This window comes from Artibeus jamaicensis, unplaced genomic scaffold, assembly GCF_021234435.1.
Source record: "Artibeus jamaicensis isolate MK-2021 breed Jamaican fruit bat unplaced genomic scaffold, CSHL_Jam_final contig_402, whole genome shotgun sequence".
NCBI classification, from domain to species: Eukaryota; Metazoa; Chordata; class Mammalia; order Chiroptera; family Phyllostomidae; genus Artibeus; species Artibeus jamaicensis.
The window spans coordinates 16,582,173-16,597,228 of NW_026521818.1; the positions used below are offsets into that span (position 1 = coordinate 16,582,173).

Below are 15,056 nucleotides of genomic sequence, written 5' to 3' on the forward strand. Positions count from 1 at the left end.
TCATTAGCAATTATAGTAAAATCCTAAAAACTTACAGCTGGAATGAAGCACTGAAATCAACCAGTCCAAACACAGGAAGCACACTCCTTTAAGGCCCGGGCTCTTGCTTTCCAGCTCACTGCGATGCTTTGGCCCTAGAGGTGTGCACCTACCGCTCGCTTCCTCATCTCCTTTGGTGAGGCCTCCCACACCACTCCATTCAGTTACAAACTCCCACACGTTACCTGGGCTCACAGCCATGCTCTGTGATTCTCCATAGCATTTACCAACCAGCTAATGTGCAGTTAAGAAGTGCCCACTTAACACCCACAGTAATGTGTGATTTTAAGTGAAACAATGTATAGGAAAATCAATTCTGCCACAGGCTAATTAAGTAAAAGTTTATCTAATCAACATTATAACCAAAAGAAGTTCAACACAACATTATTCGAGGACCTGCTGTACTCTGCTTATTACTAATATATTTTATGTCTGCCCACCTACTAGAAAATGAAAGCTCTATGAGACAGGAAATTTTGTCTGCTTTGCTCACTGCTACACCCTGGCATCTTACAAGGCCTGAGATAAAGTAGATGTTCAAAAAGTATTTATTGGAAGGAAAGGAGGGAGGAAGAAAGCAAGTAAGGAACCAGTTAATTCTGTACATTTTGCCTAAAATAATCTAGTAAAACAATTTAATGACATGTCAAATAAATGGCTGACACTTTTCACACATCTACTGTCCATATGGCACAAGACTTACCCCCACGGAATATCATTCCATACCAAAGAAACCTGTATCTACCTACTTCAGGTAATATTATATTCCCTGTTTGGAGTACATGCTCAGCAAACAGGCATATATCTGCTGAATTAAATATACTATTTGGTTGTCATACCTGTGTACCCTATAAGGAAAGTTTTCTGTGGACTGTATCTTATGCACTGAAAATGCATAGTATTAGGAAACCTTTCTATGAAGATTAGAATCACTATCAGCCAGCTGGCAATAACATGAGACAGACAAGAAGCCATTATAAAAAAAACTTTTTAATTCTGATTGCCAAATTATTTAAGGCAGGTATAAAAAAGGAAAGCATTCAATATACATTTTACATAAAATAAACTAGATTACAGCATAAAACAAGTAACCAGGCGATGGCATTAAAGTCTCTCTCTCCTAAAACTGGATCATTGTAAACATTAAAAAAAAAGAAAAAGGGACTGCAGGACTATTCAAGTAACAGACAATCACAGATGTCTCTGGTGTGCAGGCTACTGGGTTATTTGCCATTCAAGATTATCAAAAAATGACACCTCATTATTCACAGATGCTCACTATTTCCCCATTTTAATCTGTACATTATGTACAACACAGTTTTTTGTGTGTGTTACTGGCAACCCCATGCCTTCCAAAAGTATTTTTCCACAATACACAAGTACAAACAGTGACTACAGAAACATTTTTACACTGATGCGTCTTTAACAGGAGCCACCAAATAGACATCTAAATTGTACCAAGTGTCATCATCACAGTTAGCCTTTCTGAGGGGCTTACGGGAAATATATGAAGGGTATGCAAGGTTCAGGCACACTGATACATAACATTATTTATTTACAATTTAAAAGGAAAAGGAAAAGAAAGTAAGCAGCCTTCTGCGGCTAACACTTTTCAACATGACAAATACACTTTTTATCTCCTTTACTGAGTGGTTTGCAACTTGGCAGCAGACCCTGTGTGTGCGAGCCTGGTTACTGATACAAAAAGTAAAGAATATATATATGTATATATACATATATGTATACGTATATATATATATAAAACAGAAGTTTAATTACAGCAACATTTGTTACTCTGTGATAAAATCTGTAATTTACAAAAATGAAATGACTGGTTTTTGCCTGCCATTAAGGCATTTCAAATCAACACCATGGAACTGATGTCTGTATAAAGCGCTTCCCCATGTGATCCAGTCACATGACAACGTACATTTCCAATCTTGTTATTCTCTGCAAAAGAAAAGACAACCTTAGCACAGAGTTCTAGCCACATCTGACACTGCAAATCTGAAAACCGTAAGACCAATAGGCTTATTTTAGTTCTATTCAATTCATGGAATTGAATTCCATAAGAAAGTGAATGAACACAAGGGTAATGATATACGTTGTGAAAATATATTATTTTCCTTTTGAAAACACTTGAGGGATAATTAAAATGAAGAACCAATATTACCTTTAGCATTATGAAAATAAACTTCCCCATTTGCAAGTTTATTTTTAAACATAATAACACAAAGGGAGCCTTAGTAAATTATTTTAACAGAGCTATGAGAATAATGTAAGAAACTTTCCAACTATGTAAAAACCTTATCAATTAAATACTAATCTACAGTCCAGCTACAGAACATGGTTTATGGAAAAGAAGTTGCATGTAAAGCATAGTGTGGAATAAAAGCATATTCATAACACTAACATAAAATCCTCAGCCCTAAGTTTTGGGTCTAAAATGCCTATACTCGCCTCCTCCCACCCACTGAGATGTCTCTATCTGAAAAACTGATTCAAAACGTAAAAAAATGTTTACCTTCTTTGTGCAGGAAACATTCCTGATGCAGATGCCTGGGCAGCCACCTGCTGAGAGGCAACGAGGGCAGCAGAGGTCAAGCCTAATGGGAAGAAAAAAGCAGGGTTTCTGTGACACTCAGAGAGATGAGAGTAGAGACAGGCCCAGTGGTGAAGGGCTGCAGGCCTGATAGCGGTGATATGTCCTTTCCTGAACACACACAAAACATTTCATGCAGCAAGGACAGAGTACAAACCCCTTGGCCTAACCAATATCTATCCCTGTATCAAATACGCTGTGGTCTTCTTAACAGCTATTCAGAAAGAATACAGCATTCCATCTGTCTAGCTCTGCATGGTGCTCAATGGTTTCCATGCATTCCTGAATAGGAAGCTCGGGAGAAATAATAGGTGCCAGGTAACAACGGGAATCAAAAGTTACAGTGAATTAAAGAAGCAACATGCTATTTGCTTAGAATACAATACTTCGGTAATAACTTTGATCACTTTAACACTTTCCCCAGGGATGGAACACAATGCCAAACTCAGAAATAGCCTTAACTTTTACTGTGTAAGAGAATGGTAACAGTCAGAGAATGTGGCAGCTCCAAATGTCATGAGGTTGCCAACGGAAAATTCTTTTTAATTCTATGAAAAACAATTCTGGAAAAAATAGAGGAAACAAACCTAGGAAAGATCACTTTCTTCCTTTATGTCCTTTATGTTCTCTCTTTAACACCCTAGCTGACACCAAGTAAGGTGAGTTGAATAAATGAAAATGACCCTTTCCCATCTGGTGAGCATTTCCCACTTCTGCAAGCACCTTCAAACACATCATTCTGCATTCACGCAAGCAGACTAAGAGGACACTTGGCAAGCACTATGGTCTGAGTTGCGTCCTTCCAATATTCCTGGTTGGAAGCCACAACCCCCAATGTGACTGTATTTGGAGACAGGACTAATATGGAAGTAATTAAGGTGAATGAGGTCATAAAGGTGGGTCCCTGATCCAACAGGACTTGTGTCCTCATATGAGGAGACATCAGTAACTCCCGCCTCCCCACTGGCCCAGATGTAGAGAAGAGGTCAGATGAGTGCACTGCAGAGTGGCTGCTGCCTACAAGCCAGGAAGAGCTTCCAGCAGAAATCGACCACGCTGGCGCCCTGAATGAGACGCCCAGCCTCCAGAACGATGAGAAGGTACATTCCTGCCGTTTAAAGCTATGGAGACTGTGGCACTTTGTTATGGCAGCCTGAGCTAAGGCAGCAAGGTCCCAGCAGGTGATCTGTTGGTAGAAGTGGTGCTATGGCCCACCTGTGATAAGGTGATAGTGTTAAGACAAATGGCACATGCTCAACTGAAACACCGTGAACTGAAGGCCCCTGCATGTCAGTTGTATGGAGTTTTAAAAGATGTTCTTCCATCTTTTGGGAGAGTCAAAGCAGCAAAGGGCTGAGAAGAGTCCCTGAGTTGGGTTATAAAAAGTGTTGAGTCTGATCACATTTCTTCTGTTACTTCCATGGGAAAAGAGCAACTTAAAAGGCCTACAGAAATTCAGGACAAGGAGTTTCACCAAAGCCTCCCACCAGGCCTCCCTCCTGCCCACAACTCCCCTCAAGTAACTATCTGATCTTCTCATTGTTACAGTTAGTGCCCAGACCCCTCCGCCTGTGAGATAACAGTAAGCCGCTGATAACATCAACAAGTGACAATTATTAAGTGGTAGCAATTGTGTGTCTCAATAGAATACAAAGATGTGGGACAGCCTTAGTTTTGCCACCAGGAAATACTAGGAAGTGCGAGTTAAAAGTCCTGCCCAGGGCTAATGTTAACTCAAAGCTCAGTTATCTTTGAAGACATGAAAGGCAGTTTGGGCAACTGTTTTCCAAAGCAGAATGAAGAGGCACCGTAACGACAGACTGCAGACCTTGGAAAGGGTCGTATTGACCAGGGATCAGTGGGTAACCCATGCCAACGTGGGTGTGGTGATGCGTGTGCAGGTGCCGCTGGCCGAAGGGGGAGTGGCGGCCCCGCTCCCTTTCTGCTTCCTGTTCCCGCTCGGCCGCGGCCTTCTCCACTGGCTGGAATAGAAAAGAGGGATTTCCCTGTTAACTCTCGGGGAAAAAAGTAGCAAGAGTACCACCTTTGCCCCTTCTGCAATATGCGTTAATGATTCAAAAGTAACTTAGAATTATTTGGTAGTTGAAGATCAACTCAAAAAAATGCTTCAGTTCCCACTGGAATGAAGTCAGCACTAAAGAACTGGTCCACCCAAAGCAGCATCAATGTTTTCCTCAAACGACTGAAGAGGGCTTCTCTCTCTGTTCGCTTGTAATTACAGGTTTAGAATCTACCCCAACTTCTTCCCAGAAACACCTCTAAGATATGGATCAAGGAAGAGCAGTAGCTGTAGAAATTTCTTGAAGTCAAGTCTTCTGATTACTCTTCTGTTTCACGCACATTTTGGGGGGAGCACCTATCCCATGACTTCAACCATCTCTGTTCGTTCTGTTCCATTGAATACACAGACCATTCTTATCACAGACCCTGTACTTTATTTTAGTCCACACTTCTCTTTCTTGCCAAGAACCACAACCTTTCTTTTGTCTCTCCTCACAACAGTCCTTCTGGGGGCTGGGGGTGGGAGCAGGGCAGTGGTGTCGTTAGAGCATGTTTCACAAAGACACACGTTTGCGTTACTTAGCAGAGTCATAGGGACGGGATGGCCAGTCAAGGCTGAACGAGAGCAGGCGCGGCCACCACTCCTTAGCCAAGTGACGCCATCTGCCACGCCAGCGCACCAAAACATTTCGCATCACAAATATTTTGCATAAAAGTTGCTTCCTATGAATTTAGATGTCCACCTAAATAGGCATCCTCCTGAGAAGGCAAGATACAGATTTTGCAACAGAAAAAACCTTGTGATACTATACACGCTTTAACAATTTTATTTCCTCCCATGTGAAACCATCTCACTTTCGAACATTCCACTCTTTATGTATTAGAATAAACCAGCATCCAGAAATCACAGCTGGGTTCCAAAACCATTTATATTTTAAGGCTGTTCTCTAGTGTGTCCCCCCAGCCCCCTCAAAACACAGCACTTTTAAATGACAACAAAAGGAGGCTTACAGCAGGGGACTTGCTGCGATATTGGTTGGCGTGCTGCTGGAGCAAATCCAGTGCTTTAGATTCAGTGGTGGTTTTCGTGTTGATGCTAGGGCTGGTATTGACTTTCTCTGCCTCTTCTCTCCCTGACATCTTCCCATAAACAGGATAATGAAATCCTGGAGAGAGATAGGCCCCTGCAGATAAACAACAAATGCCACATCAAGTTATGAGCTACATCTTCAAAGAAATCATTTGTATTACATGAATTTGGGATAAGAATCATAGATCTCAACAGGGGGATTACATTAAGAATGGGCTACATCATTGTTAAACTGTGTCTAGGTTCTCCAATTTTCTTCCCCCAGTTAATTCATCCTGATGAAGGGAGGTTATACATAGAATTGAGCTTATAGCCATTTCATACATTTATGTGCCTGCTTAAGTGAAAGGAATAGTAACTATAATGATTATGACAGTAAGTACTTACAATGTTTTCACAGGCAATAAAGTATCTGTCAGTCTAACAGAACAGCGGCCTATCAGAGACCATGGAGACACCAGCTGAGGACTCTTGACATTTCATCTTAGAGAACTCTTACATTAAATCAGTTTCATTTGGGGGACTTCAAGCAGCATAAAAACAGGCAAAACAAATGGCCCTCTTGAAGTGTCTAATCACACATTCTGAGTTTTTAATAGCTAAGATTCGAGCACAGCCTCTTCCCTCCAATCGAGTTAGAAGCCACAACACGTACCAGGGTAACTGTGCATCAGGACCGGAGAAACAGCCCGGTAGGCAGGGTGGCTGGGGTCGTACATCTGTGGGTAAGGATAAGCGTGCAAGTACTGAATGTAGGACTGGTGCTGGCTCATGGGCGAGGACACAGCCACTCTTGTTCCCCGAGAGTCCTTCCAGTTCACGGGGGTCTTTCGGTCATCATTTTTCAGCTTGCTCTCCTCCATGGATTGAGAGTCAGGACGCTTGGCCTCTTTGGGCTCCTCCTTAATGCTGGTTAATGACACAGGAAGGCCGGACACACCACTCTCTTTATTGGGAGTTTTCCTGGGACTGTCCTCTTTTAATTTCTTTTCCCTGTCAAGGTCTTCTGACTTTTGCTGATCCAGGTATTTGGGCTGGTAAACGTAATGATGCCATGTCCTTGAATCTGGATCCTGATTTTTTAGAAAAAGGTTTGTTTTAAAATTTTGATTTTTAAGGAAAACCCACCAACCACTACGACAGCACTGCTGCTGTGACTCTCGCACTAAGTTCACATCCATCCTCGCGCCAGCGCTGCACCCAGCTTCACCTCCCACGCTGCACCGTGCCCTGTGTAATGCGCGCCCATGTTTTTGGCCCAAACTTTCAGGATAAAAATCTTGTTTTAATATTTCAATTTAATTTTGTACTTAGGTTTAGGTATTTGTTTTTGCATTATAAAGGAATTTTAGCATTGATTTTTGAACATATTATGGTACAAGAAATTTTATGGAACAATAATTACAAAACACAAGAACGGACAAGGTGTTTCAGGTACTACCCATGTATAATGCACATCCTTATTTTTCCCTGGAAAATTTGGGCAAAAAAGTACGCATTAAACACAGCAAAATACGGTAATAGGTAGGCATTATTACTGATCATTTTTATATAAGACAGGACCAAATCTTTTAAAGTTCCAAGTAACCCCATGGTCACACTGCCGCCCGTGTATAGGGGTGGGCTTCACACTTAGGTCCGAGGGAATTCAGAGGTGGGCCCTTAATGTCGCTTCTCCACATTACATAACATCCTCACAGGTATTTAATCTAACGCTCATTTCTCTTTAGTATCTTACATAGGTAAGCATTATCTTACATTTTTAAAACTACACCTCAAGCTGGTAGTAATAAATTTAAGAAATTACTACAGCAATTAATATCACTTAGGGGGGAAAAGTCTTGGTTTCCTAACATGTTTTCTTAATCTGCAGCTGGGGCTCAGTATATTGGCTCACGTCTCGTTGCAGGCTAATACCTTAATCAAAACAAAGTTTCAAAGTAATGGCACACCTTATGCTTTTTCTGTTACAAAACAAAGCCACTTATAAACCCCCTTCTCAAAATTGTGCAGTTCTAATACAGCCCCATGAAGCCACAGCCTAAGTCAGGCCACAAGAAGGCCCTTGGTGACCCCATCCGCTCACAACCTGAACCCACTGGGCATTTAGATCCTAAGTGAACATTCAAAATCGGGCCTGAGGTGTGACTTTCGGGCAGAAATGAACACGAAAAAAAGGGTTTTGTTGCTGTGCTTCACCAAGGACATCTAAGCACGGGAGCGGGGTGGGGGTGCTGGGAAACTCCAGAATGGACACTCACGGGACCGCAGTGAGTCAGGACGTCGGCACCGTGACAGAAAGTGCTAGCACATGTGTGATTTCACAGGGACTGAGTTCCCGGTGTGTGCACATGGAACCTCAGGTGGCGGGGCTCTGGGATGACTGCCCGAGGCACACCGACCCGGCACTGAGCTCTGCTTTGGGGCACTTTACGCAGGTGTAAAACCCAAATCCAGGCATCTCAGACGCCGTGGGAAAGACATCTGGGTCCCAAGTTTTACTACAAAGTTTAGTGGGAGATGTGAATTTAGGAACCCAGTTTTAATATTCCTAAAAAAATGCCTGTAGAAATTTGTAAATGTAGAACAACACATATTTTAGAGATCAGACTCAGAATCTCAGCATTAATTGAATCAGAAGGAAACTCCGTGGCCACGTTGCAGGATTCCCTCGCTCTGGACTCAATAACAAATCAAGGGCCCATGTCAGATTCAGTCAGTGAACAGCATCACGGAACACAAAAGGCACCTGTCCACAGTTCTCTTTAGGAAACTGTGAGGAAGGCACATTTCGGAGGTACACAGTAACTCCTGAGACAGTCTTTGAAAATATCTTTCCAGAGAAGAGGAATAAGCCCTAACGAACCCCTGGCTTATTTCCTGTGAAGACGTGCTAACCGCCAAGCCCAGACATGTACAAGTCTCAGACGGCGCTCTCCCTGTGGGGGCCATGCTCCACAATCTTACTTGTTTAAATCTCGAGGTTGGGTCTACACCTGTCTGCTTCATAGAGTCCATGACAGACTTCATTTCTACAGCCTCCTTAATAAGCTGGTGGTTTTCCATCTGCTTAGCTTTGAAGCTGTCGGCCTGGAGCTGCTGCTGGTGATTGGAGAGAAGCTGCGATTTACCTGTCTCCTCAGTTTTACTAGGCACTGATGGCCCTAGTTTAGAATGGTTTTTGCTAGGCTCTGGAGTAGAGGGAGCTTTTGAGATTGTGGCCGACGGCATGTTTTTCTGTTTACTGTCCTCCTTGCCCAGCTCTTTCAAGGGCAGCTCACTTTTCCTTTCACAGTCTCCTCTCCCAGTCTGGGCCATTTTCTGTTCTGCCAGCCTCTGGTCCTCATAGTACTTTTCATACTGCTGTCTGTAGGCAGGGCTGGTGGCCATCAGAGACTTCTGGTCCATATACAGTCCATAGGCATACTGGCCATAATAAAGTGACTGAGCCAGGGCAGGGTGTCTCTGTGTGATCACCGACTGGTGCTGAGGCTGTAGAGATGCCGAAGTATGGTCCGCTCTCTTGGCATCTAACTGCTCTGTCTTGTCTTTCTTTTCTGCATCTTCTTCGGACTCCTTCTTGATTTTCATGCTCTGTGTGCTCCCGCCATTCCCAGCTGCAGGGACACCGACCTGCCCAGGGTGCAAGTAACTCGGAGAATAATAAGGATCGTAGCCATGGTAATAGGGAGAGTGGGACTCTTTCATTTGAGATGATTGTGCTGCAGCTGAAGAATGCCCTTTCACAACACCATCCTTACTAGAAATGATATCTGACGGGGAACTGGCTTTGGACCTCATGCCTTCTGACCTGCTGTCAGAACCACCATCGTCGGCAGCGTCGGATATGTCCGAATAGGCGGGACTGCTCGTCTTGGCTGCAGAACTCTCGGACCCATTCTGTGTCAGCACGTGCAGCGGCGCCATCGGCGCCTGCCCATTCACCAAAGTGTTGCACTCCATTCTCGAGGCGCTCCCTATGGAAGGGCTGGGGGCGTTGTCCGTGAACGTGTAAACCTTATCAGCCTCGGCTTTGATACTGGCCATTCGGCTCTCTTGAGACTCCGACAGTCCATTAGCCAGCCCTTCATTCTTGCTGAGATGGTCCTTTAAAAAATGCCCAGATAAGTCTTTCCCGGCGCCCTTGGCGTCCTCTAGTTTACCCAGCTTTGCATCCATTCTCGGGCTTCCTGTCTCTTTCCCTTCTTTGTCCTTGAGCTTTCGCTTTTCCTTTTTCTTTTTGTCTTTGAGCGACACAAGAGCTGGGTTCACGGTGATGGGCTCCCCCATAATTGTGGGCTTTGGTTGGATGGGTTTTAATGGAGGACTCTTTGGTGTGGCCTGAACAACAGTCGTGGTAAGGGAGGGCAGTCCGGGTATTGACCCCGTGGTGGTGCTTGTAAAGGCCGCAGTGGGAATAGCAATTAGCTGTGGGGGAGTGGGGGCCGGGGCTGGGGCAATGGGCCGGGCAGTCTTCAGTTTAGAGAGGTTTTTATCCATTTTGCAATTGTTGGCTTTTTTGCCCTTTTCTTTATCTCCCAAATTTTTCTTGTCAATCAACCCTTCTGCTTCCAGCTTGGGCATTTCAGCGGCCAAACTTCCGTCTGCTGCTGAGCAACTGTCTAATGTGGCAGTCATGTTGGAGATGACTGGGAGGTTGTTCAATTCATTGTTAAGGCCCTTCTTTTTGCCCGAATTCTTCCCAGCTTTAGATCCAATCACAGAACCTGGGCCATTGCTCATCAGCTCCCTCTTCCCCTTGGGGGTCCCAGGGGGGTTCCCCGAGCCAGGGGATGCCGGCGCCTTCACCTGGTCATAAGCTCCTACGCTTGTGCTTGGCTCACCACACTCCAGTGCCACGTTACTCAGGGCCTCCTCGCAGTCCGAGATCTTGTCCTCACTGTCAGGTTCAAACTCCAGCTTGTTTTCTGGGTCTAAGTGTGCGTGAGCCTGGTGGTATCTCAGGCCATTAATGTGCTTGTACTTTTTGTTGCAGTTTGGGTGGGGACAATCGATTAACACTGGAGAGGAGCAGCCTTGGTCCAAAAAAGTAGTATCCGGTTTCCCTTGAGGGGTGGTGGGAGTACTTCTAGAATTTGTGCGGACACGCTTCCCAGTCTTATTATCCTCAGAGCTGGAGTTCAGGTCCAGCTCCATTGGAGGCTTGTTTTTCCTTTTGTTGGTGGAGGAGGGGCTGGCTTTGATGTCCTCGGTGGCGCAGTTTGGGGGCGTCCTTCGCCCACTGGCATTGAGGCTGCCCCGCCTCCCTTTCCCATTGGCCCCCCCTCTGTTCTTGCTCTGCAGCCCTCTGGACTCAGCGAAGCCGGCCTCCGAGCCTGGGGCAGCTGCAGCAGACCTGGCTCTCTTCCCTCGGCCCCGGCCCCCTCTCATCTCCAGGTCGCTCGTTGGTGACTCACAGAACCTAGGGAAGCAAGTAACAGACATCAAAATGAGCAGCCCCCAAAGAACCACGTGAAAACACAAGGCACACAATGCCACACAGAGCAGTCACCACCCCAACAGCTTGAGCGCTGAGCCCAGATAAGGAAAAGACACCCCATTCCTCCACTGACAATTTCAACACCTGCAAAAGAACAGGCTACCAAAGGCTTGCCTGCCGTCTTCCTCAGAAAAACCAGAGAAAAACAGCTCAGGTAGCCAGGTTCAAATCTAGTTCAAATTCCCATTTTGAGAAAGGAAGAAAACAAAGAAGAGAGAGGGGGGCAGGGAGCAACGATCTCCTGACAGAAAAGCAATCCAGCATCTGCATTTTACTGTGTTCAATCCTGAATTGCTCATTTCCCTTATGCTTGGTTTCAATTACAGGCAGACTTTTATGTATTATTCATCGCTCTATATAGTTTCCTTGCAAAGAGAGGACAGAGGAGAAGGGAAGGAGAGGGGGAGGAGGAAAAACAGAGCCTGACGTAAAAGGCCCTGTGCGTACCTGGGAGGAGCCCAGTCGTGCTTGGTGCAGTCCAGGAGGGTCCCTACGTAAGTTTTGTTCCTCCACGTGACATTGACCACTAGGACACCTGCAGGCGTGGGGAATGAAGGAGGAGCATGGTTAGCACCCATGACTCTTTGTCCAGTTTGTTATTCATTAATTATTATTACTGTTATTATTTTACCAGCAAAGTTCTACTCTCATTTGCTTTCAAAAGCTGTGGTTTGCATTCTTCCTCTTTCTGGTTTCCGTGACCTCAAACGAAAGCCCACAGGAAACGTGTGTGAGTGCTCATGTGCACGCAGTACAAAGGGGTTCGGCCGTGTGAGAGAGTGTAATCAACATACTGCTGACAGGAGGAAATGGTTTTTGCCATGTCCTGCTGTAAAATAGCAACACTCACCTCTTAATTTTTCTATTATTACACGTAATTGCTTTCGCTTGGCAAGCAGCCAACAAAAACTAAATGCCAGTTACCGGTGCTTAAACCAGAAGGTGACTGAAAGGAATTGGTTTTGTTTCTAATTCAACAATATAAAATAATGGTGATTTTTACTTATAAAAAATTATGTTGGTGTACAAATATATGTATAGCACAGGGAAGCAGGGGCTTGGAGTCCAGACAGTAGGCAATTAGCTATGATTTCTCGTTCCTAATCCTTTCCTCTCTGGCTTCGTGAGACAAGAATCAGCCTTGGTACACTATCTGGTTTGCTGTTAGGTTTTGCTTCATTTTAAAGACTCCTAAAATAGCCCTCTTAAGAAAATGAATGTGCACAATAGGTTTGCTCTTGGGGTTATCTTTAGAATCAACTTTAGTAAGCATTTGCCACAGAAGATTAGAAAAAAAACCCTCAAACCAGCACACTTGTTTCCTGAAAGCCATTCTGCTTTTCCCTACTGCTTTGCAGACAGACAATTTAATTTAGCACTGCATCTGTGAATTACAAAACCTAAGTGCACTTAGTATACCAAATGTCATAGGGAAATAAAATATAATATTCCTCTTTATTTCACTAGAGGACAAGAGCCGTATTTTTTAAATCACTTTTTTAAAGCATATTTTTCCAAGGACCTAGATTTTGAGACATATATAAAATATTAAAGAAATGCAATATTTAAGTGAGCCTTTGTTTTCTTTTCTGTACCTATCCCCTCTCCTCCCATTCTTTCTTGGAATCAATCACAAGAGACATCACCTCAAAGTCTATTTCTAGCTGTTTTCCTCACTTGTTCATTGCCATTTTGAATTTTACAGAAAACCCATATTGGATTCCTTTATGGTGAGGGACACCTCACAAGGTAAAACTCATTTCCCTGGAAGCATTTTAAGAGTAGGTAAAATGTTTGAATGGTTGGGACTTAAGTAGTGAGAAAGGATTTCTTTCAGAAGTCTCAGAAAGAGATTTAAAAATTGTTTCCCATATGGTCTATGTTGCTATTATTTAGGTGACAGCTGAATTTACTCACTAGCAATCCTGTAGCAGGAGAGAGAAAAGCTAGCATGAGCAAAGCAAGCATTTCCTCGAATCGCGGGTGATTCCATTCTAATTCCTCAGGAAATTTTTTTTTAAACCACTGAGTATAAAAATTCACATTGGGATGAGAATCGATGGTAATTAGGCATTTGGTCAAAATTTGCACAAGACAACAATTGGAGGAAAGGATTCTTTATGAGCACATCCCTTCAGGAAAGGGGAGGGGGTGGGAGAGGAGACTAAGGGGAAGACAAAGCTGGTTTTCTCATCATCTGCTTGCTCTCTGGGGCACTGTGTGTGGTGTCAAAGACCTTTGCAGCTGCTTAAAATTCTTTAGCATGTCAGCTATATTTACAGTGCAGGAATATATCTGTATTGCCAGAAGGTTACTGCATTTCAGCTTTCGATGCAATAGGCTGAATCACGGCGTTCCAGAGTCCCTGATGTAGCACAAATGTATAATTAAAATTGCTTGAAAGGAAACATGAAAGAAACAACAAACCCTCCATTCTTGCAGTAATAAAATTAAAAACAGGAAAAGTCTGCACAGACACTTAACATTTGTCTGCAGTGAAAGGCTTTTGTTATTGCTTTTCCCCTAAGGGTTTCGCGGTTCCAGCAAACGCTGGCCACTGATTGGTCAGCGCCTGCTGGGAACGCTCGCGTCTGATTGGCTGGGCCCACGGCTCCTTCAGGGAGCAGCAAGGCAGCGGCAAAGGATAAAGGAGATTGACGAAGGGAGGAGGCTGCGACCAGCGGTGGCCGGGCTGGTGGGCCAGGCGGGGGTCCTGCACGCCAAGCCGGGCTTCCCAGAGCCGGCTGCCCACATGACCACGCTCGGTGGATCACCGTGGCCGAGTCTGTGTGATGAAAGCTACGTCTCCGTGATTGTGCTAATTTACCACTACAGCCCACACGGCGCAGTTCCAAACCCTCAGAACCCTATTCCTGGTCTCCAAAAAGGACAAAGGGAAACGGGGCGGGGAGAAGGCAGGGACCCCAAACAAACGAATCCTTGGTTATGGGTGGCTACTATTTAAAGCTGTCACAAAGACTAAACTCCAGTTGCAACTTTCACACTGTAAAACTATTCACATTGCTTGACACTATTTCTAGAAGCCACACAAGCAGACCGCTAAGCACAAACAATATTAGTAGTAGTAGTAGTGGGTGGAAAATCCTTTAAGTCCCTTTTCAATTTCAAAGGGCCTCAATAGGTCGGCTTTATTTTTCTAGAAGTTCTCCATATTTAAAATGCTCAAAATAAATGCTCTCCTCCCAGGGAGATTCTGAACTGTCTCCGTCGCACAGTGCTAGTTCAACATGTGGGCTTGTGTCTGTTTTTGTTTATATGTACAAGCCACATCACAATGCCACAGAGTATTCACACCCACCTAGAATGTAATGAGACCATTCACACGCCCATGTTCACACAACCAAACCTGCTGCTCTAGGTTGGAAGGAAGGCTTCCTGAATGCTTCTCATAAACTACACAGTGTATTGTTGCTCTGGAAGGAAGTCTATGAGTTGTTCAGACAACATCCTATTGTGAGAGGCCAAGTATAAAGGTGGTGTTTCAGCTGTAAAAGAGGTACGTGGTTTATTATTTTGCTGAACATCTTGAACACTTACTTTGTAACCCATGGTCAGAGAAAGCAAACTCTACTTATTTTTAAAGGCATAAATGCCCCAAGTAAAATCAGTCCTTTAAAAGTACAAATGTGAATTTTGTAAATCTGGGTATGGTTATGTTTCTGCCTTAATTTTTATGTATATTGGAAATATGTGTACATTTATTCCAAAAGGATTTAATATTTTTTAATGCACACTTATTCTCTCAAATGTCCATCCTATGAGCCAGGTAGCTGCTGGGGACA

The 15,056-nt window shown here is 44.0% G+C and overlaps 1 protein-coding gene across 5 annotated transcripts in view; it reads right to left on the reverse strand.

Annotated features, from left to right (window-relative positions):
* Positions 1 to 1,013: 1,013 nt before the first annotated feature.
* The window catches only part of ZNF608 (zinc finger protein 608), a 105,610-nt gene continuing 91,567 nt past the window's right edge, over positions 1,014 to 15,056 (reverse strand). For 4 of the 5 annotated variants that reach the window (XM_037138230.2, XM_037138232.2, XM_037138229.2 and 1 more), the window contains 7 exons: positions 11,701 to 11,788; positions 8,721 to 11,175; positions 6,409 to 6,826; positions 5,675 to 5,847; positions 4,470 to 4,623; positions 2,564 to 2,645; positions 1,014 to 1,989 (listed from right to left, as the gene is read on the reverse strand). In XM_037138230.2, coding sequence (XP_036994125.2) covers positions 1,983 to 1,989; positions 2,564 to 2,645; positions 4,470 to 4,623; positions 5,675 to 5,847; positions 6,409 to 6,826; positions 8,721 to 11,175; positions 11,701 to 11,788 — 3,377 coding nt within the window. In that variant the 3' untranslated portion in view covers positions 1,014 to 1,982. Of the gene's footprint in view, positions 1,990 to 2,559; positions 2,646 to 4,469; positions 4,624 to 5,674; positions 5,848 to 6,408; positions 6,827 to 8,720; positions 11,176 to 11,700; positions 11,789 to 15,056 lie in introns of those variants that run through there. The other variant, XM_053665302.1, reaches the window with a different exon arrangement.